This window comes from Vulpes lagopus, chromosome 10, assembly GCF_018345385.1.
Source record: "Vulpes lagopus strain Blue_001 chromosome 10, ASM1834538v1, whole genome shotgun sequence".
NCBI lineage: Eukaryota > Metazoa > Chordata > Mammalia > Carnivora > Canidae > Vulpes > Vulpes lagopus.
Window position 1 is genome coordinate 104,182,932 of NC_054833.1, and position 23,319 is coordinate 104,206,250.

General features: G+C 41.3%; 1 protein-coding gene across 1 annotated transcript; it reads left to right on the forward strand.

The window, feature by feature from the left end:
• The first annotated feature begins 6,058 nt into the window (after positions 1-6,058).
• Positions 6,059-13,622, forward strand: CHST4 (carbohydrate sulfotransferase 4). Its single transcript, XM_041772497.1, has 2 exons — positions 6,059-6,084; positions 11,575-13,622. Exon 2 carries the CDS (start codon positions 11,591-11,593, stop codon positions 12,728-12,730), a length of 1,140 nt encoding a protein of 379 aa, XP_041628431.1. The 5' UTR covers positions 6,059-6,084; positions 11,575-11,590; the 3' UTR covers positions 12,731-13,622.
• The last annotated feature ends 9,697 nt before the right edge of the window (positions 13,623-23,319 follow it).

A 23,319-nucleotide genomic window follows, 5' to 3' on the forward strand; every position in this document is an offset into this window, starting at 1 on the left:
TAAGAGGCAGGGAGGGGCAGAGGGAAAGGGATAAAGAGAATCTTAACCAGACTATGCTACCCTCATTGCAGCCTGAGATCATGACCTGAGCTGAAATCAAGAGTGGGGTGCTTAACTGACTGAACCACCCAAACAGTGGGTGGTTTGTTTGTTTGTTTGTTTGTTTTTAAAGATTTTTTATTTATACATGAGAGACAGAAAGAGAGAGAGAGAGAGAGGCAGAGACACAGGGAGTGAGAGAAGCAGGCTCCATGCAGGGAGCCCGATGTGGGACTCAATCCCAGGTCTCCAGGATCACACCCTGGGCTGAAGGCAGGCACTAAACCACTAAGCCATCCAGGGATCCCCCTATCTGTTCTTTTAAGGTCAGTGAATAGGAAAGACATGTAACAAGTATAGCATTCAAGAAACTCCAATCCTAGTACATAGGGAGCAATGGTCTGGGTAAAGGTAGGAGTATAACTAGTAGAAAGATTCTTCTTGACCCCTAAGAAAATCAGACTCTGGATCAGTGGCTGACTCTTTACCATGTGAGTGGGTCCCCAGACTATAAAGATGGTAAAAGTCCAAGAGGGAGAGTTGGGGCACAAAACTGATGAACAGTGGTCCCTGGAAGATAACTCTTGAAATCATGCTTTGAGAAGCACCTAAGGTACATACAGTCTTTTGTCAGGATTCTTAAGTAGGGACTCTTTGCAATTGGATATGATATTGTGTTTGTATAATGATCAAATGTACATTTTTCTAGAGAGACAGTATTTTTCATAAGATTTTCTGAGACCTGGTACATTAGCCACATTTCAAGTGTCCAGTGGCCTCATGTAGTAGTGGCTGCTGTATTAGGCAATGCAGATACATAACATTTCGCCATCACAGAAAAGTTCTATGGATGGTGCTGACTTAAAGAAATGGTTTTCCCTGTGAATGTTCTACTCAAGGCTTAAATGTTCTACAAGAAGGCTTGGATATCAAACACTGGCATTCAAATTTCTTCCTGGTGCTGTGGAATACTGTAGACTCTTTTTTTAAAGATTTTATTCATTTATTCATGACAGACATAGAGAGAGAGAGGCAGAGACACAGGCAGAGGGAGAAGCAGGCTCCATGCAGGGAGCCTGATGTGGGACTTGATCCTGAGTCTCCAGGATCACACCCAGGCTGAAGGCGGTACTAAACCGCTGGGCCACTGGGACTGCCCAATATTATAGACTCGTAAAAGCCACATATCTGAACATGCTGACTACCACCAGAGACTAATGATCAAAGGAGGCTTTTCTTTAGCTGCCTGGCATTCTATCAGCACAAATTCCTATCAAGAAAAAGATGGTAAGTGATATGAATTATTTAGGGTTTTGGTGTATATGAGTGACCTCGTTATATTTGGGAAAGCTTCAGAAAAGCATAAAAAAATAGTAGAAAGGGCTGGATTAAAATTATTGGTATTAAAAATAAATAAATAAAATTATCGGTATTCATCAATGACTGACAAAGACCTAATTTCTCTCTTCTTTTTACATAAGGCTAGTAGAATCCCCCAAAAGACCAGGGATTACAGGTGATGCAGGGAACTGGAACAGCTCCTTCCTCTTTATGAATGTTAAATTTCTATTCCTACAACTGTAGAAAGAGTTCTGCCCTGAATGAACTATCAACTACTCTTAGGAGGACAGCAAAAGGTAATAGACTTAATAATCCTATCCATGATGAGACAGAGGTAGCAATGTCGATGAGTAAGACTGGACTTTGATCTCAGACGGAAGATTGGGTCCATATTTTCCCACTATTAGTCATGTAATTGTGGAAACATTGTTTAACTTCTCTAAGCCTCTATTCTATCATCTGGAAAGTATGGAATTTACTTCATCAGGCAACGGCAAAGGCAACAATGCAATGACCCAAATAAGCATGCAGTGCAGTGCTTGGCTTGTAGCCAGCTCCAAACAAGCAGGAGCTATCATATCACTCTCTTCTTTCACAGTCTTCAGCCTCCTAATTCCTTCCTGGGAATGCCCTCTGTTTGGGATACCCTGGGTTTCTGATTACTGTGAATACCTATTTTAAACGGCTGTTTCCAGCCTAACCTTTCCGAAAATTCTTCCTAATTGATGTAGAGTCACAAACTAAAGAGGCTAAGATCTGTGGTATTACATGTAAGGAAAGGGGTGGGGCAGCTACTCACACTGAGAATTATGCTAGGTGTTTCATTAATCATTAAGATCACCATATTTATCACAGTGTTATATGTAACAGGGAAACTGGGAACAATCTAAATATCTGACAATAGAGCACTGGAATGTTGGCATATGACAAATTCTTTTGAAGTGATGTCTTCCATAAATACTTGTTTACATGGGTAAATGCTAAGTATATGGTGTGAGGTGAAAAAATCAGAGCCAAACATTCCACATGTCCTAGCATCCCCTAGAGACACTTGTGTAAATGTGTGCCTGGAGACATGTCAAGAATATTCAGTCATTACTCCAAACTACAAACACTTCAGATGTTGATTAACAAGATCATGGACAAATTGTGGTATATTCACACATGAATATACCAAAACAAAATTTTAAAACCAAAAACAAATTTTAAAACCCCTATCATTATATGCAACAATATGATGAATTTTACAAGGATAATATGAAAGGAAAAAAGCAAAGCTCAAAAGAATACATGTGGTATGATTCTATTTACAGAAAGATCAAATTAGGGAAAATTTAATTGTCTTGCTTAAGATGATAAACTGTAGGGGCCACCTGGCAGGCTCAGTTGGTGGAGTGTGCAACTCTTGATCTCAGGGTTGTGAGTTTGAGCTCCACGGTGGGTGTACAGATTACTTAAAAATCAAATCTTAAAAAAAAAAAAAAAAAGACAAAGTGTAAGGAAAAGCAAGGAACCTCACATCATGATAGTGATCACCTCTGCATAACAATGGCAGGAGGAGGTTGCGGGAGGGAAGGGATGCTGAAACAATCTTGATAGTGTCCTGGTTTCTTTTTTAAGTGGTAGTTCCTTCATATTACTTGTTAAATTGTAACTACATCCCCTTATTCTACTTTTGTAATTTAAAATATTTTAAAATAAAGACAAGGGGAAAACAAGTAGAAATGTGTATTTTCCAGTGTGATCTCAATTATACAGAGTTCTGCAAGCATGGGAAAAAAGCAGTTCCCCCTGCATGGCAAATGTAAAGGGATTTATAGTATATTGTATTTCTTATACATTTTGTAATTTTCACATTTTTTATAATGAACAGGTACTAACTTTTATAATAAGAAAAAAAGCAGAACTACCAGCTGCTCAGTTCTGGCCCTTCAATTTATACCCTGGCATGGAATGACTTTGAGGAAGAGAAATTTCTCTTCTCCCTGCCAGGGTGAAATTGGGAGAGAGGGAGGGCCACACCATTGAAATTCCATTACCATAGGTCTGGTCATTTGTGCCAATGATAAGACCTTAGGAGGCTCAGCTGAGAAACTAGCAAAGACACTTCCTAGATTAGCTTAGAACTCGTACAACTCTCCAGCCACTGAGCAAGGAGGTATTATGACTATCACTTAAATTTTTTTTTTTTTTTTTTACTTTTTATTTCAGTGGGAGAGAGAGAGTGCAGGGGGAGGGGCAGAGGGAAAGGGGGATAAAAATTCAGGCAGACTCCCTGCTGAGCAGGGAGCAGGACAAGGGACTTGATCTTTACCCTGAGATCAGACCTGAGCCAAAACCAAGAATGAGATGTTTAACCGACTGCACCAACCAGGCGCCCCTTAACTACCACTTTTTAACTCATTATTGTCATAATATTGTATTAAGGGTGTTATATGCATTAATCTTGCTCTAACATTCACAAGAATTCTATAAAGTAGATATATATTTTACACTAAAATTCTAGGGCTCAGAGAAGTGGAAAAGGACTTATTGAGATGTCTGACTGCAAAGTCAGTGACTTCTATACTTGGCCACAATTTATGTTTACTTGAGTTTTCTCATCTACTGTTTACATTCACAAAGATCATGTAAAGTGGCCCAGAGTAGTTGTGTGATTTGCCCAAAGACACACAGCTAGTAAGAAGCTAATTTTTTAATAACTTGTTTCTTTTTTTCTTAAGGAGGTAATATTTTTCCTGTACCCCAACCAAATGCCAATACATCCACGTCCTCCCATACATTTAGTTATTGCATCTAGGTAATTATCTAGTTATAATCTCCTGTAAGAAAGGTTGAAGATGTAGAACATGACACAGAGGCCAAAAAAATGTTATCTCCCTAAATCCAGTGGAGTAAGCGGGCAGGTACATTCCAGAAACAGCATGCAGTTTTTCTCTTCTTTTTGGCATCAGAGATAAGATTAAGGGCAAGGCTTAAAATCTTGTGAGTATTTGGGTTGTAATTGTCACTGATTTCCTTATCGACCTCATCTCCCAGGTCTTCTTTTTCTACTCTGTCCTAAGGGATTTAACCTTTTCAGCTGCGTTCAAGGAGCCTACTTTCCAGCATCAGCTTCCAGCTGTGTGATACAGAACTTCCTCCTTTGCGTCTCCTGGTCTACTGCGAGCAGCCTCTCCCAGTGCTTGAGTGTCTCAGTGTTAAAGCTGCTAATATCAAGGCTACTCGGGAGTGAGTGCTTTCTCAACACCGTCCTGGAAGGTGGGTCACTATTCCAGCAGAAGGGAGAGGTCAGTGGAATTATTTCTGAGCACAGTTGATTATGCAGAATGTAAGGAGGAAGTGGAAGCCGATAGGGGAGTTGGTGGGTGAGTCAGAGGAGAAAAGCACAACTTGGCTTGCAGTGAGCCTTTCTAAAGCAGTGGAGAAGTCTAAGTTATTATCAAGGTAAGAGGAGAATTTTCTCTGTATACGCCTCCATAGCAGGGCCACTGATCCGAGGCTCCTGGAGTGGAGTATCAGAAAGTTACCCGAAGCTAAGCTAAGGATTTTAACTGCGGTGTCAGAGGGAGGGGTTGTGGAGGGCGGCTAAATCAGAATCACCTGGAGAATCTCCCTGAAAAAGCGCAAGCTGCCTACCAGCAGCTCCCTCATCCCCACTGGCTCCATCTCTGAAAGGATCCGAAAAAGCCTAGAATGCCAGTAGGGCTGTCTTGATAGATATTTTGTAGATGGTCCCCTGATGAATCTAACTTGCTCAGATCCTGGCTTCTGAGTGCAAGTTTCTATACTTCGTGTAGCTTTTCTGCTCGGGTGCTGGAGGTGGCAGGTGGGAGGTGGAGGTAGCTGTAGGTTTGGGATGTGATAATTGAATGCTCTCAGCCCTGAGACTCAACAGACCTGGGGTCTGATTAAGGTGCGCTATTTCCGCCATTGGATCAATCAGTTAAAATTCAGTTTACTTATCCTGAAAAACGGGTGTGTGAATTATCACTGTCCTGTATATCTAACCGGGTAGCTGTCGTGATTGTGACTAAATGGGGTTTCAAAGTTGTGGAGTGCTATTCAGATGTAAAAGAAGATTAAGTTGTGAGGCCAGCGCAACAACCGAAGTAGAAGAGACTTCTGTCTTGTATGGCCTCAGATAAATCTAGAACTTCTAGTTGGAATTGAAATAACTTTATACACGCAAAATAAAAATATCTTGTCCTGCCTTCCTTATCCACATCAATGAGGGCACCTCAAACAATAAAAACTGCCTTACAAATGACGTCACTCAGTCATCATTCAGTAACTTTCTTGAGCACCTACTATGTGCCAGGCACTGTTGTTGACGCACCGGAGACACAGCAGTGATGAGGACCCAGGTCCAACCCTAACTTTCAGTCTAGTTACTGTTTGTTGCCTTTGCCCGGGTCCTTATCCCCATGGTTTTCCTGACTCTATAGGTATATGTGTAGATATCGGCTTCCCCAACCCAGCTCTGATCTCTTGGTTTGTGAAAATATCTCTACAATCTCTGATTTCGGGTTATGGGAGCATAATCTTCCTGAGGAATCTAAGTTAGGAATGTGCCAGTGGCTGGAATCCAGGGCTCTTAAATTGCTGTCTGTTATTTTTTCCCTCAGAAGTCTTCATTTTGTTTCTAAAAGGCTACACAGCATCCATTTGGGAGTCATCCATAATTCAGCCCTCTGTCATCAGGTAAGGTCATGTTTATGATGGTGATTTTTTTTTTAAGAACAATACCACTCATCCCTCCTTGACGCAAATGTTTTTTAATTATTGGGGGAGGGGGAGTGGTAACAGATGTGCTGAGGGTTTTCTCTGTTTTTCCTTTTTCTAACTGAATTAGTTAGACCAGAGAAGCAGTCTGAGTGGTCTTGTGTCCTGCAATACAGTTTTTATTTTATTTTTTAAAAAGATTTAGTCATTTTTTTAAAGATTTATTTATTTATTTAGGGAGAGGGAGAGAAGCAGACTCTTTGCTGAGTGGGGCTCCATCTCAACCCTGAGATCACAACCTGAGCCAAAATCCAAGAGTCAGATGCTCAACTGACTGAGCCACTCAGATGCCCTGCTTTTATTTCTTATTAATTAAAAAATAATGTTCATGGCTTTTTTTCCCCCTAGTTTTCATGAATATATATTCAGTGTAGAAACTTTTTTTTTTGGAGTAAGGTTAACTGTGCCATGCCATCAAACCTATGCGTCTGACTTTATTAATATTTTGCTCCATGCAATTGAGATAGTTTTGGTTCTGTGCTCAATGCTCAACGGAATCACCTAAATTTTAGTAATTGATACTAAAGAGACACCCATGTGCATTTAGGAAAGGCCAAGTTTTCATTTCTTGACAGGTCTCATTCAGTTATCTGCTTTCCAGCGTGATTATTTCTTTTCCCATATTCAATTATTAATTTATTCAACCAGTGTTTAAAGAGCCTTAATCACTTATAAGTTTCATGTGCCTGTAAATAAGATAAGACAGCACTTACCCACTTACCCTTAAGTTATAGCAGCCCTGTCGCAGAAACATTCTTCTACAGCTATTTACAATAGAGGGGAGAGATGGATGCTAACTGAAAGTTCAAAGAACAATTAAATCTCAGGAGGAATGACTTCTAAATAACAGGAAAGAACCAAAAATCTGGAGTCTACGATGCTGAAAAGCAAGGGACTGGCAGGGTATCAAGATCAAACCATGAAGGTCCTTGGGTACAAGATTTGGGGATTTTGATTTAATCCTGTATGTGTTGGAAAGTTACTGAAGGATTTCAAGGAGGGAACTGATAGACTTGTACTTTAGAAAAGACAGTTTTTGGCAGCAGTGGATGATGAGACAGAAGAGAGAGGCTACTTATTATCAAATGCCAGGCTAGAGACAGCAGACAACAGACCAGAGATTCTGACAACAGGGAGGCAGGATTCAAGCTTGCCACTGAGCAGCCAGGAAAGTACACTTGGCAAGGTGGACCACGGACTCTGAAATGGAGTCGTGTCACATACTTCTCACAAATGCTGACCAAATCCAAAGACTACAGAGGATGTTAGTGGGAGAGAGGTGGGAGACAGGAGAGGATTGAGGAAATAGCTGTAAAAAACCCGACTTGCCCATTCTTCATGGAGCCACACCTGCTCACTTCTCCCAGGCCTTCAAGAGTATCCATCTCTATCACTGATTACAATCTCTGCAGAAATGAACTTTATCTACAGTCTTCCCTGGCTATTCTGGCTCACCCCATCATGGTACTTCTAGGAAGTACCTAGAGCCCAGTGACAAGAGATGGGACTCACTTTACAAAAGCACACTTTCTTTCTGGCCAGGGTGAGTGCTCATGGTAAGAAAAAGCAAAGGAAGGAATCGAAGGATTTTCATGGGAATTCCTGAAACCACGGACAACTAAAGCCTGAGGACAACTGGGGATGGAGTTCGAAGGCCTGGCTCCAGCTCTGAGAATGGGCATGAGGCCAGGAGCTATACTGGTAGGCAAGGAGGACTTAAAGCCATTGATCCTGCTGAGGACACTGAAATGGCCCAAAGCCAGGGTTGGGAAGAAAGGGTGTAACTTTGAAAGGTCTATATTCCTAATTCTTAAGAAATGTTAGCTTCTTTTTGAGCTGACTACAATCCCTGCATAAAGTTCTATCATGGTTTCCTTATAATAAATTGTATACAGGTCAAGTTCTTCTCTTCTTTACTTTTCTCTCTTTTGCTCTGTTGTTTCCTATCTTTGTTCCAAATTTTTCTTCATACTTACATTACCTTTGGGAGAGGATCTCTTGCTAAAGTCATTTCCTCAGTCTTTGGGAGGTGGAGGTAGAGGAGGACAATCTTTGGCTATAATAATGGCCTAGTTTCTAATCATTTCTTCTTAGGCTTGAGTTTGAAAGACCTAAGAGCATATCTTAGCTGGTCTTATTCTAAACTTCAGGGCCATGAAAAGAATTACCACTCATTGGCGTTTCCCTGGCTATAGCAAAATAATCTTGGCCGTGAAAGAGAGATGATCCTCATTGGATCCGTTTGACACAGAAGGAGGAAACGCATTGTTGTAATGAATGGAAGTGAGGAGTTTCTGTGCCACTGCCACATAAGGTCTGGCTTGGGTCGATACACAGTTCCCAGAAGGTTCAGGGGACTTCCAAGGGAAGCCCATGAGCTGGCAAAGCATGCTCTACCTCTTCAGGAAGCACGCTATAAAATCCAAGAGTCACATCTACGGCTGCCCAATTCCTCCTCAAAAACCTACTCCCTGGCAGCCCCGGTGGCTCAGCGGTTTAGTGCCGCCCACAGCCCGGGGCGTGATCCTGGAGACCCGGGATCGAGTCCCACGTCAGGCTCCCTGCATGGAGCCTGCTTCTCCCTCTGCCTGTGTCTCTGCCTCTCTCTCTCTCTCTCTCCTCTCTGTGTATTCTCATGAATAAATAAATAAAATCTTTAAAAAAAAACCTACTCCCTAGGATCTCTGCAGCTCTTGATATAGTGAATGGTTCATGACCAGTATGAATGCTATCTGAGTGATAAATAGCAAAGTTACTCACATGTGTATTTTTGGACTTTATGCTTTCACTTCTGGGGATTTAGCTTACATGCATATGTAATGATCATGGTCAGTGCTGAAGTTTGTGAAATGGCAAAAGAGCTGGAAATAAGTCAAAAGCCCATCAATGAAGAAACTATTTAAATAAATTGTGGTACATCCATATAATAAACTCTATGTAGTGGTAAAATGGAATGAGGAAATGCTTTATGTGCTACCACGGAAAGCTCACCAAGACATACAGTAAAGTTAAAAAAAGTATGGTGCGAATAACTTGCTACTTCTGTTATAAAGAGGGGGAAACTTAAGACTACATGTACATTTGAATTTTCTTGGGTATGCAAAAAGCAACTGAAAAGACACATGAAAAATGAACCCAGTTGCTACCTGGGAGCAAGGTGGGAATGGGCAGATAAGGGACACGTATTGGAAATAGACTTTTGCTGTACAGTAATGACAAAACACTAGCTAGTAGATTAATCCTAGCTGTGAGTAGAGATGAGGTTACTGAGTCAGCCGCCGGTAAAATTCTTGGGTGTTCTTTCCCTCAGGAAAATACTGTGACCCATCGTTAAGGTAAATCATTACCCCTGTTTACAAAGAGCTCTAGAAGTTTTCTGATTTCTGAATAGAGGCTTTACCCACAGACATAACTGCTTGTCATCGTATTTCCCCCATCTATTAAAGATTTGCAGTGTGACACACTAGGCTCTGGCTGGTAAGCAAGCACTCCCGTTATGCTCTTCCTGCATGCAGAATTACAGGAAGCCTTCTTTTAAATTCTAAATCTGGATTCAATGTTTATGATAATGATACTTTTTAAAACAATTTGAGCTGTGTAACTATTACTCATTAAAAACTTTTTAAAAATTAGTGATAAGATCTGTCACCAGGAAAATAACAAACCCTAAATCCAGCTCCAATTACTGTCTAGAAATGTATTCTTTGTTAAAGCTGGAAAGAAGAATATTACTAGTATATAGTGATGTGCAAATTAGCACATTGTGGGTGCCTGGCTGGTTCAGCCAGTGATATATACGATTCTTAATCTCAGGATTGTGAGTTTGTACCCCACATTGCATGTACAGATTACTTAAAATCCTTGAAAAAAATTAGCACGTTGCTTCTATTAATATTTTACACTATGTGAAATAGCTTTCTCTCAATAGTTGTTTATGCTAGGAAGTCACCCAAAACAATCCAGAATTATCTTAACCCTTAAAGAACCCTTAACCTTAAACTTTTAAAAACAAAAAACAAAAAAACTCCTCAGAATAATATTCTACATGGCACCAGGAACCATGGTCTTTTCATACCAAGTAAGCCTTGATTACTAAGGAAGTAAATTGAGGGTTGCCATCAGGCTGTATGAGCCTTTGTGTGAATTACTAGGAAGAATTCATTTCGCTAAATATATTTTTAAAGATCTTATTTATTTATTTTAGAGAACACATGCACATGTACACACACAAGTGAGGGAGGGGCAGAGAGAGAGAAACCCAAGCAGCCTCCCCACTGAGCATGAAGCCCAACCCAAGGCTCAATCTCAGAACCCTGAGATAACCTGAGCCAAAATCAAGAATCATCTGCTTAGCCAATTGAGCCACCCAGGCACCCCTCTCTAGGTATTTAACATCTAAAAATTGGAAAATCATTTTAATGTTATTATTCTCTTGGACCAAAATACTTTACTGTCACCTGTGAGAACATTTTTTTAATAATAAATATCTTAAAGTTTTCATGAGATGGCATTCCCTAGGATTATAGTATACAGCCTGGCCATCTGTATTGAGCAGCCCTGATTGGGTTGTGTCAAGCAGTTAACAGGCCATAAGTAGCACTATTGCAGCTCTTAGGTTGGCTTGCCACACTTCCATAGAGTCAGCTGTTAAGGAGACAACAATTAAAGTCAAATAGATTTAGATAGTTTCTTAGCTACACTGATGTAAGGTCAGCATTGGGTCAGTTCCTCATGTCCCTAGTCCCACAGGATGAGACCCGATCAGAGGAGACTAACTGACAAATGCCATGGGCACTTGGCTCTGTCACTGAGGAGACAACCCCAAACTCAAGCCAAACAATTTTATAGCCTGTGACCATATCCTTCAGGAGATTGAAAGGCTTGTGCTTGCTCGAGATGAAGGAAGGTAATGAGAAATGATCTATGGCAATCTTCCTCAAGATAGGGGAGGTCGGTGAACAATGGCCTTGAGGTAGTTCCTCCCAAGTCAGCTAATCTCTCTTAGTTTCAGAAGGAATCACAGAGCAGTCAACCAAAACTTGTGTCAGACTATGGTTAATCTTTGCCTAAGTGGCCTGTGTGGAGACATGCATGTCACCAAGGCAGAGCTATTCCTCTATGTCAATGAAATATGGCTGGGTTCAGGGATTTTTGGTAGTTTACTGGACAAGAAAGACCACAAGGGAGGAAGTAAGGAGCCTAAAATAAACAGAACTTATTGACACACTAACTGCAAGGGACAGAAATTGATTCAGAGAAGGATTTGTATAGCTGGTTGCCAGAAGTTTCCAGCACTCTATGTTGCTCTTCACTGGGGGTCAGAGGGAAAAAATGGCATTGGCAGGAAAGGGGATGGAAGGCAGACACCAAAATAGAAACATAACACAGCCCTTCTGCTTGTTCCTTAAGGATCTTCCACTTCAGCATGATGATACTGCCAAAAAAAATGAAGCCACTGCTGTTTCTGATTTCCCAGATGGCCATCTTTGCTCTATTCCTCCACCTGTATGGCCACAACTCCAACTCCCCATCTACCACAGAGGAGCCCAAGCCCATGCATGTGCTGGTCCTGTCTTCCTGGCGCTCTGGCTCTTCTTTTGTGGGACAGCTTTTTGGGCAGCATCCAGATGTCTTCTACCTGATGGAGCCTGCCTGGCACATCTGGATGACCTTCACACACAGCACTGCCTGGAGGCTGCAGATGGCAGTGAGGGATCTGATACGTGCCATTTTCCTGTGTGACATGAGTGTCTTTGACGCCTACATGAAACCTGGTCCTCGAAGACAGTCCAGCCTCTTCCAGTGGGAGAACAGCCGGGCCCTGTGTTCCCCACCTGCCTGCAACATCTTCTCCCGGGATATGATCATACCCCGGGCTCACTGTAAGCTTCTGTGCAGTCAACAGCCCTTTGAGGTGGTAGAGAAGGCCTGTCGTTCCTACAGCCATGTGGTGCTCAAGGAGGTACGCTTTTTCAACCTGCAGATGCTCTACCCGCTGCTGAGAGACCCTTCCCTCAATCTGCGTATCGTGCACTTGGTACGTGACCCTCGGGCAGTGTTCCGTTCTCGAGAACACACCACAGAGGAACTCATGATCGACAGCCGCATTGTGTTGGGGCAGCATTGGGAGAAACTCAAGAAGGAGGATCAGCCCTACTATGTGATGCAGGTCATCTGCCAAAGCCAGCTGGAGATCTATAAGGCTGTGCAGTCCTTGCCCAAAGCGCTGAGGGAACGCTACATGCTCATACGCTATGAGGACCTTGTCCGGAACCCCATTGCCCGGACTGCACAAATATATGAATATGTGAGATTGAAATTCTTGCCTCATCTCCAGACCTGGGTGTACAACATCACTCGAGGTGAGGGCATGGGTAATCATGCCTTCCACACTAATGCCAGGAATGCTCTCAACGTCTCCCAGGCCTGGCGCTGGACTTTGCCTTACAAAAAGGTTTCTCGACTTCAGAAAGTCTGCAGTGATACCATGACTTTGCTGGGCTACCAGCTTGTTAGATCAGAGCAAGAGCAGAGAAACCTGTCACTGGATCTTCTGTCTACATAGACTACCTCCAAGTAAGTCTACCAAGAGGGTTGAAGAGGCTGTGTGTCCCCACTTGGCACCAGCTTTGGCCACATTAACAAAGGCTTCTTAGTCTTAATTACATCTCTTTTGGTGTACATGTGAGCATGAGTTGTGCCTATACGTGCTCAAGCTGAGAAATCTTCATGTCTCCACTCAGGCCTAGAAGAGATTCAGAAACGTATACGAGCAGCATGTTCTACCACCTAAAAAGGAGTATTGCCTTTCTTCTCTTCTTGGTCTTCCCATCTGCGTGTACCTCAAAGACTTTGTGGCCTGGGGTCCTAATTGGCACCACACAGTATCAGTGGGATAAATCCATAAACTTCTCTATCCACATCTTGCCCAGTGGGAAAGGAGAGAGACAGGAGATGGGTCTTCTGCCAAAGAGCCCACCAGCACATTCCACAGGGATATGAACTTTGAGCCCATGGAGCTCCTGGTGGATTCACAAAGGGAACAGAGAAAAGAGTTGGATGCTTACGGTGGGCTTGGCCATTACAGTTATCAGTTATCACAAATACAAAATTAAGATCTCCGCATAATAGAGCAAGCTCTTAAATTCATGGAGTGGCTAGGCCTGATATGGACATTGTTTCCCCTCAGTGTTTTCCTATCGCATAGAAGATTTTGATTTGTGAAGCTGCTATCCATTAACACTAAAATTCCAAATAGGATTCTGTTTGGAGTTTTCCCTTTTATGCTTTCTAATTACTTAGTAGTAAATGCTAATTCTTATGGGATCCTAACCTGATAGCATAAGCATCTTTAGAGACTTTTTTTGTGTGTGTGTACTTTTACTATTATCTATTACCCACACACAAAAATTTCTAAGACAATATTTGGTGTCAGATGATGAGCTGAGTCTAAACTGATCAATACTGACCATCACATTGTGCTCTTAAGAATCTGTAGAAACAGGCAACTAGCAACAAGCCCTTTCTTTCTTGTGTGAGGTGTGAGTTGCAGTAACACTCTAGGGTCTGGGCAAAGGGTTCTTCTAATGTGATCCTCAGCCAGAGGACCTCAGGGTTAGTATGGCTAGTGATGTTCAGCTCTTCCTGGGTCACCTCTCCACCTGATAGACGCTGTTTCTCCCAGTCTTTGCAGTACTCCCCAGGTCTACTTATGCATCAGAATCCAGTGTCAGAAATTCATTTTGCCATGCCCAACCTCAGATCTACTGGAATTGGAATCCACCAGGGTAGGGGCTGGGATTCTATACGTTGATCAAGCAACCCTGGTAATTCTTTCAAGACCAGCCTAATAATGCCACACCCTCCATTGGGCAGCAGCACTGTGTGCCTTCCCACTCCAGAACAGATGCCTTTTCAGCACATGCCAAGTATCCATGCTGCTTGCTCCTGACATTGGTCCTGTCCTCAGGTTAGAAGGAATAGGAAGAAGGGGATCCCTGGGTGGCTTAGCAGTTTGGCGCCTGCCTTTGGTCCAGGGCACGATCCTGGAGTCCTGGGATCGAGTCCCACATCAGGCTCCCGGCATGGAGCCTGCTTCTCCCTCTGCCTGTGTCTCTGCCTCTCTCTCTCTCATGAATAAATAAATAAAATCTTTGATTAAAAAAAAAAAGGAATAGGAAGAAGGTCTCTATCGGTCTGGAACTCCAGGGACCTCTGAGTCCTGACTTGCTTAGTATTTCACTGTCCAAATCTGAAAGATACCATCATTTCATCTTTCCTTTTGTTCCCACTCTGGGCATGGTCCTTACCTCATAAAGTGCTCTCAGTGTCCGATGGGAATTCTCATACTTGATTCTGCCAAGGAGCTCTTGGGCTGTGGCATCACTTAAGATATGTGAGCAGCTACCTTTGCCAGCTGGGTCTAGCAAAGTTAATTTATATGTGAATCTAAAGGAGTGGATTTATTCTAACACATAAACCTAAGCCACTCTAGACACACCTCAAGAACCTAGCCAGGATCTCCCAAGCAAATGTTTCTTGCTTCTACAAACCTTCCAAAACTGTGAAAAGTTTCCCCAACACTGAAAATAAGGCCAGGGCAGCAGGTATGGTGCAAATAGTGAAGAAGGCAAGTGAGGGGGAAAGACAGTGAGAGACTCAACCACCTCTGATTTCCCCTCTGAGATTCCAGCCTCCACCTGAATTGTCTTAATGCTAGCAACTTCCTTAGGAACCATTTCTATGAGATGCTGGAGTACAAAGCTGTTTGCTTTTCCTTCTCCAAAGGAATCGTTATGTGCTCATGAGCGCATGGGCTCTGGAATCCTGCTGCCTGGGTGACTCTACTATTACCAGCTGGGCAATCTCCAGCAAGTCCCTAAACATCTCCATGTCTCTGTTCCCTCAGCTGTGGGGTGGGTTGAATAATGGTGGCACTGACCTCCTGGAGTTGCTGGGAGGGCTGATGAATTAATAAATGGAACATGCTTAGCAAGCATCTGGCTCATAAGCAAGCACTCACTAAGTGGTAGCAGTGAATATATTCGTAACAACACTAGTTTTAGCTCTCTCAAGGACCATCTTCCATCATTCTGGTAATATCCTCATTAAGGTGATACTCAACAGCAGATTACAAGCCATTTGTGGCATGTCTGATCATACTGAAACAATTAGATTTACAGCTGTCTAATATTCCAGTTTATCCACATCTGTTGTTCTCCACCCAAGGTGATTTTGTTCCCTAGGGAACATTGGGCAATGTCTAGAGAGATTTTGGTTATCACAACCAGTAGAGTGTTAAACCTCCTATAGTGTACAGGAAAACCCCTATCCCCAACAAAAATTCTCTGATCCAATATGTCAACAGCACATCTGTTAAGAAGACCTACTCTAGGGACGCCTGGATGGCTCAGCAGTTGAGGGTCTGCCTTTGGCTCAAGGTGTAATTCCAGGGTTCAGGATCGAATTCTATATCAGGCTCTTTACAGGGAGCCTGCTTCTCTGCCTATATCTCTGCCTCTCCCTATGTCTCTCATGAGTAAATAGACAAAATCTTAAAAAACAAAAACAAAACCCTATTCTAGGGGTGCCTGGGTAGCTCAGTCGGTTAAGCATCTATCTGCCTTTGGCTCAGATCATGATCTCAGGGTCCTGGGATCAAGCCTCACACTGGGTTCCCTGCTCTGCAGGGAGTCTGCTTCTCTCTCTGCTGCTCCCCTTGCTGTGCTCTCTCTCTTTGTCAAATAAAATCTTAAAAAGAAAGAAAGAGGAAGAAAGAATCCTACTCTACATTCATCAGATGATGCATATATGCAAGATGAAGAGTCAATGATTAAAACAAATTTCTCTTCTCCTTTTTCTCAGTCTCATGCAGTCTTACTCAGACAGTATACCCCCAGGCCAAGCGTCCTGATGGGGGAGATGTTGCAACCAACCAATGATCTGGCACCCACTCAAGTCATGTCAAAGGGAATAAGTAGTGAAGCAGACATTATCAAAATTCAGAGCAGAGGAAGCAAGCAAAGCCAGGCTTCCTGGGACCAGTCATGCACTGGCCAATCTGTGCCTCGGCTTATGTCCACCCTAATTCAGTCCACTGTGGCCAGAAGAGGAGTTTAAAGTGGGCAAAACATGGGATCCCTGGGTGGCTCAGTGGTTTGGCGCCTGCCTTTGGTCCAGGGCATGATCCTGGAGTCCTGGGATCGAGTCCCACATCGGGCTCCCAGCATGGAGCCTGCTTCTCTCTCCTCTGTGTCTCTGCCTCCCTCTCCCTCCCTCTCTCTCTCTCTCTCTCTCTCTCATAAATAAATAAAAAAATCTTTAAAAAAAATAATGTGGGCAAAACATAGTCATTGAGGGTCTTGGGGAAGATGGCCAGGACAAATGAAGCCAGAAGCAGACACTGCACTAGACAAATGAGCTAACATTTCTGGAAACAAAAGAATCACTCATGAATGTCAAAATATTCCACAGACACTACAAGATTTAAACCATGGCTCCCAATATTTTTTTCTGTTATCACCTCCTTCCCTTAGCAAGCCTATGGTAGACATTTTTGTTCGAATTGTCCTCTATTATGAAATGTTAATACCACAATAAAAATTGCATAAAAATATATGTAGCCCTCCCAAAAGCTACAAATCACAGTAATGCTTTCATTCCCCGCCCCCCCCCACCCCAACAAACCACTTTTTACTGTCGGTGGTAACAGCAACTCCACTGAGAATGTATGATCTTAGCTCCCTCCCTGCTCCTATTTTCCTCATCATGCCTTTTGTCATGCCCCCAAACTATGTTCCTTGCTCTCACCCATAAGACTTGTACCTTGCTCAACTGTAATTAAATGTGATCATGCAAAATAACACATATGAGAGCAACTTGTAAATTATAAAGACCTATGAAAATGTTGCTTATTATTATTAGAATAATAATAATAATACAAGTAACTCTCATTGCCACCCTCTTAGCCCCTACTCCCACTAGCACTAATCTTAACTATTTGGGATGGCCACTGGCCTTGTTTGCCTTGCCACGTTTTGAGATGACTTCTTATGATCCTGGAAGAACATTTTGTTTGTGTCTTAAGTGTATGATAAGAAGTGAACAAGTAGAACAGGCACATAGGGCTACTGTCCATAAAGAATGAGGTGTGTTTCAGGAAAAGTAACCTATTGTTCCACCCTAAATCAATATGGATTTAAATGGCTAACGACAGATAATGTAAACATGTTGGATGAAAGGGATAAAGACTCCTGTCCTTTTAGGTAGGGGTGAGGTAAAATCCTGATTACCTGATCAAACAATGAATAAACGATGAGACTTTAATAGATGTAGTACACACATACATGCACTCACACAGCATTCCGGAAACAAATAAGCTTGAAAAAGTTGACAATACTAAATTTAACCAGGTTTTTAAATGCAAGACCCTCAGAACTTTCAAATATGTTTGTGCATATTAAGAATGGGAAAGAGCAGAAAGTGATTCTCCCATATTTTTTGACCAAGAGGTTTTTTTTCTTCAATATACCTATTAACATCTGTCAGCATAATATTTGGAGAAAGGCCAATCTGGGAAATGCGGAGTTGTCTTCAGCAATCCTAACTCTGGATGATGACCCCAACACTTTGGTTTCTTTTTGCCTCCTCCTGAGCACAGGCAGGTGAATGCTGAATTGAGGGCATTGCAGGCAGGCATGTAATTCACAGGGGCTTTATGATAGTCCATATCAATTTATGATCACTTCAACACTCACAACTCTTTCCCTCTCAGCATAAGAACTTTCCCTACTCATCTTCTGGCTGCATACTTTCCCAAAGAAAAGAAAAGTCATCTAATATTAGACTTCTCTACTCCTCAATGCAAACATCTGAACCACTCCATGCCAGTATCCATTCTTCCTCCTTATACTGTATTACAAGATAGAGATTGTTCTGTCTTGTATTGAAGGCTAGCCTCCCCTCTATTGGAGCTTTGGATTCTATCCACTCACCTTTTCAAGAATTGTATATTTTTAGTATTCATTCTCTTTCAACTCAACTTCTCTTCAACTGAATCCTTCTCTTTGGCCTTTTAACTTAGTATACTCCCATTTTGAAAAAACTCTTCTTCTCCAACTACAGATCTTCCACTTATGATGGAGTTAAACCCATCCTAGGTCAAAAATATCATAAGCCAAAAATGAATTTAATACCCTTAACTAAATGAACATCATAGCTTAGCCTGGCCTACGTTAAACATTCTCAGAACACTTACATTAGCCTACCATTGAACAAAATCATCTCCCACAAAATCTCTTTTATTTATTTTTTTTTATGAACAAAATCTCTTTTATAATAAAGTGTTGAATATCTCCTGCAATTCACTGAATACTGTATTGAAAGTGAAAAATAGAATGGTTGTATGGATACAGAACGGTTGTCAGTATATCAGCTCTTTACCCTTGTGATGGTGTGACTGATTGGGAGCTGCGGCTTGTCGCCCTGTCCAGGCTCACAACAGAACTGAAGCACATATCCCTAGCCTGGGAAAAGATAAAAATTCAAAATTTCATGTATGGTTTCTACTGAATGTATGTTGTTTTCACACATTATAAAGTCAAAAGATAATTAGGTTGAGCCATTGGAAGCTGGAGACCATCTGTACTAGCTTCTCCTCATCTCACAGCCAAATTGCTCTTACGAGATGTCTATAGTCATTGGCTTTTTATTTTTTCACCTTCTACTTCATATACTTCAATCTGGATTTTGTCCCCTTTTCTAACTGTTCTAGCTGGTAACAAAATTCCATGTTATTCATTCACTTAATGGACATTTTCCAATTCTCATTTCACCTGACTCAGCAATAAACTTGATTGAGAATTTCTCCCTTCTTGAGACACTGTATCCTAGTTTTCCTCATATTATCTTCTTTCTAGCTATTAAATGTTGGAGTTACTTAAAGCACAACATAGATCCTCTTCTTTTCCCACTTTATACTTTCTCTCTAGACTATCTCATTTATACCCATGTAGTTTTAAAAAAACACCCACATGTAGATGATCCACAATTTTATATCTTTGATGTTTATCTTCTCTGATCTCCAGACCTGTAAATCCAATCACCAACTGACATCCCTAGAACATCTCTGAAGATGTTTTAGACTCGGTATGTCCAAATATCACATTCACAATTTTCCCCTCCTCCACCCTAGATGCCAAACATCTTCGTCCCTTCTGGGTCTCTTCCCACCTTTTCAACCTGTTGCCAAATCAAAAAAACTGGACTTTGCCCTTGACTTCTTCCACTAATCAATCAACAACTGTTGACTCTATCCCATCGACATTTTTTTTTAAAGTTCATTTACTTCTCTTTTCCTGGTCCCTCCAAATCTTCACCCCTGTTTTATTCATGCCATCACCATCTCTTTCCTGAAGCACTGACTGGTCTTCCTGCCTCCAAGCTTCCCACTTCAGTACAATCTACACTGTATTGAAAATTCAGAAAGTTCAAATTTCTTATTATAGTTGAGATAGCCTCTCATGATCTGGCTCTTGCATCTTTCTCTTGTCACTCCCTCTTAGACCGTACTTTCCTAACATCTCAAATTTGTAGTTTTACCAATGTGCCACATTTATGTCTAGATCCTAGATCATGCTATTTCTCCCACCTAGAATATGCTATTCTGCCCCATCCCCAACTTCTCTGACTAATTTTTTAAATTCCTTCTCAACTAAAATATCTCTTCTGGGAGTTTTTCCCAGCTTAACCTTCAGTGCCATTTGTACAGGTTTTTCTATCATCACAGCACATATTGCAATATAATAAAACCACCCAATGTATGTGTCTTTGAGCTCTTTGAAGGCAGAAACTATCTTTTTCACTTATTATAACTGATGCCTAGCACAGTCCCTGGTACAGTCTCTGGCATTCATTAAATGTTTAATAAATGAAATGTTAATCTTATCTGCATTATATGTAAAGAGCTCATTCTTTATGTAAGACTTAGGAAAAAAAGGCTAATCACAGAACCTTCTATTCTGAGAAACAGTTATATGTTTAAAGATTCAGATAAGAAAGAACCAACATTTAAAAGTTTCCTGTTTAAGAAAAATAAAGGAAGTTGAATCTCAAAGCCAACAGCTCAGAAGTGCTGGGTCAAGTGGGGTGGCAGATGGAAGGTAGAGGATAAAGCAGAGATTCAGAAATTAAGTTGACATGTATTTCTAATAGTGCTATTACTATGGCAAGAAGAGATGCAAATTATGCTGGTTTCTAAAGAGTTGCATGTGTTCACAGGGTGTAGTATATGAACGAATCAAGTGCCACCTGGAAGCATTTGGCAAATACTTGCTTAGTGGTTGCCTTCTGACTGATTTTTAGCCAAATCCCCAAGCAGAAAAAGTTACCAATCTTAAGCCAGATGGAAAAATTAAAAAAGACTAAAATTACTAAAATTGAGAATGAAAGTGGGGATATTACTACTGACTTTATAAAAATAAAAAAGATGATACGGGAATGCTATCAACAACCATATGCCAACAAATTAGATAACAGACAAAATGAACAAAGTCCTAGAAAGACACAAATTGTCAAAAATAACTCAAAAAGAAATAGAAAGTCTGGAAAGACTGATAAGTTAAGAGACTGAATTGGTGATTTACAACTTCCCACAAAGAAAATCCCAAGCCCACATGGCTTTACTGATAGATTCCACCAAACATTTAAAGAATTAATATAAATTCTCTTGAACTCTTCCAAAGTAAAGAAGAGGGAATACCTCCCAACTTGTTGTATAAGGCCAGTGTTACTCTGAGACAAAAACCAGAAAAACTTGTTACAAAAACCCCTACTTACCAATATCTCTTATAAGTATAGATGCAAGAGCTTCAACAAATAATAGTCGGGCAGCCTGGGTGGCTCAGTGGTTTAGCGCCGCCTTCAGCCCAGGGCCTGATCCTGGAGACCTGGGATCGAGTCCCATGTCGGGCTCCCTGCATGGAGCTTGCTTCTCCCTCTGCCTGTGTCTCTGCCTCTCTCTCTCTCTCTGTCTCTCATGAATAAATAAATAAAATCTTAAAAACAAAACAAAACAAATAATAACCAACTGAATCTAGCAACATGTAAGAAGGACTATATACCATAACTATGTGAGAATTATCCCAGAAATGTAATTTATGTCAAAAAATTAAATAATGCAATACACCATATTAATAGAATAAAAAACAAAAACCAGGGCACCTGGGTGGCTCAGTCAGTTAAGCGTTCAACTCCTGATTTTGGCTCAGGCCAAGATCTCAGGGTAGTGAGACTGAGCCCTGAATTGGGCTCCATGCTGAGTGTGGAGCCTGCTTAAGATTGCCTTTCTCCCTCTGCTCTCCCTGCCAGCTCCTGTGCATGCTCCTGTGCATGTGCACATGTGAACACTCTATTTCTCTCTAAAAACCAAAACCAAATAAACAAAAAACCATTTGATCATCTCAATAGATGTAAAAAAAAAAAAAAAAGTACTTGACAAAATCCAAAAACCTTTCATGATTAAAATACCCAATAAACTAAGAGTAGTAGAGAACTTCCTCAAACTGGAAAAAGTTTATCTATTAAAAACCCAGAGATAACATCATACTTAATGGTAAAAGAATGAGTGCCCCCCCCACCTCCAAGACCAAGAATAAGACAATGATGTCCATTCTCATCTTTTATTTGATAATATATTGGAGGTTCTTTGCAGGGCAAGTGGGGAAGAAATAAAAGGTAACCAGATTGGAAATGAATAAGTAAAATGATCTCTATTTGCAGATACCATAATCTTATATATAGAAAATCTTGAGGAACCCACTAAAAAATATTAGAACTAATAAAAGAGTTTAGCAGGTTTGCAGGATACAAGATCAATAAACAAATAACAAATTCTGTTTCTATTACTAGCAAACAATCCAAAATGTCATCAGGCTTCTTTGCAGAAATTGACAAGCTGATCCTAAAATATTGTCGGAGAAGAAGTCCCAATTTCAAAACTTACTATAAAGCTACAGTAATTAAGACAATATGGATGGCTCAGCCAGTAGAGCATGTGACTCTTGATCTCAGGTTTGTCACTTTGAGCCCCATGTTGGGTGTAGAGATTACTTAAAAATAAAATCTTAGGGGTGCATGGGTGGCACAGTCAGTTAAGCATCCAACTCTCAATTTAGGCTCAGGTCATGATTTCAGGGTCATGAGATCGAAAAAAAAGTATTCTAAAATTGATAGTGGTAACGGTTACACAATCCTGTGAATATACTAAAAGCCACAGAATTGTATAATTCATCGGTTTTTTAAAATATTAATTAATTCATTCAATATTTGACAGAGAGAGAGTGTGAGCACAAGCAGGCAGAGTGGCAGGCAGAGGGAGAAGGAGAAGCAGATTCCTGGCTGAGCAGGGAGCCCCAAGTGCCAATCGCAGGACTTTTAAATCATAACCTGAGCCTAAGTCAGACACTTAACCGACTGAGTCACCCAAGTACCCCTACACTATTCTGTTTTAAGATTTTATTTATTGGGACACCTACGTGGCTCACAGGTTGAATGTTCACCTTCAACCCAGGGCGTGATCCTGGAGTCCTGGGATCGAGTCCCACATTGGGCTCCCTGCATGGAGCCTGCTTCTCTCTCTGCCTGTGTCTCTGCCTCTCTCTGTGTCTCTCATGAATAAATAAATAAAAGCTTTAAAAAAAATTTTTGAGAAAGAGAATGTACTCAAGTTGTAGGGGAGGTGGGGGTGGACAGGCAGAGGGGGAGGGAGAAACAGACTCTCTGCTCAGCAGGATCCTGCGATCATGACCTGAGCCAAGGCAGAGGATTAACCGATTAACAAACTGAGCCACCTTGGCGCCCCCGAACTGTAGACTTTAAATGGATGCATTGTATAGGAATTATATCTCAAGAAAGCCATTAGAACAAACAGAAGAGAAACTCCAGGGGTTTCCCAGTCCACACAGTACTTCTCCCTTCATTCATTCACTTCTATCCATGCTCTCTTCTTTGTACCAATTTTCCAACCTTTGCACCTGTGGTTTCTACTTAGAACATTCTACCCCAAATTATCAGAAGCTGATCTCTTTCTCATTATTTAGCTTCAATTCAAATGAATCCTCCTCAGAGACATTTTCCCACAAGTCTCTCTCTCTTCAA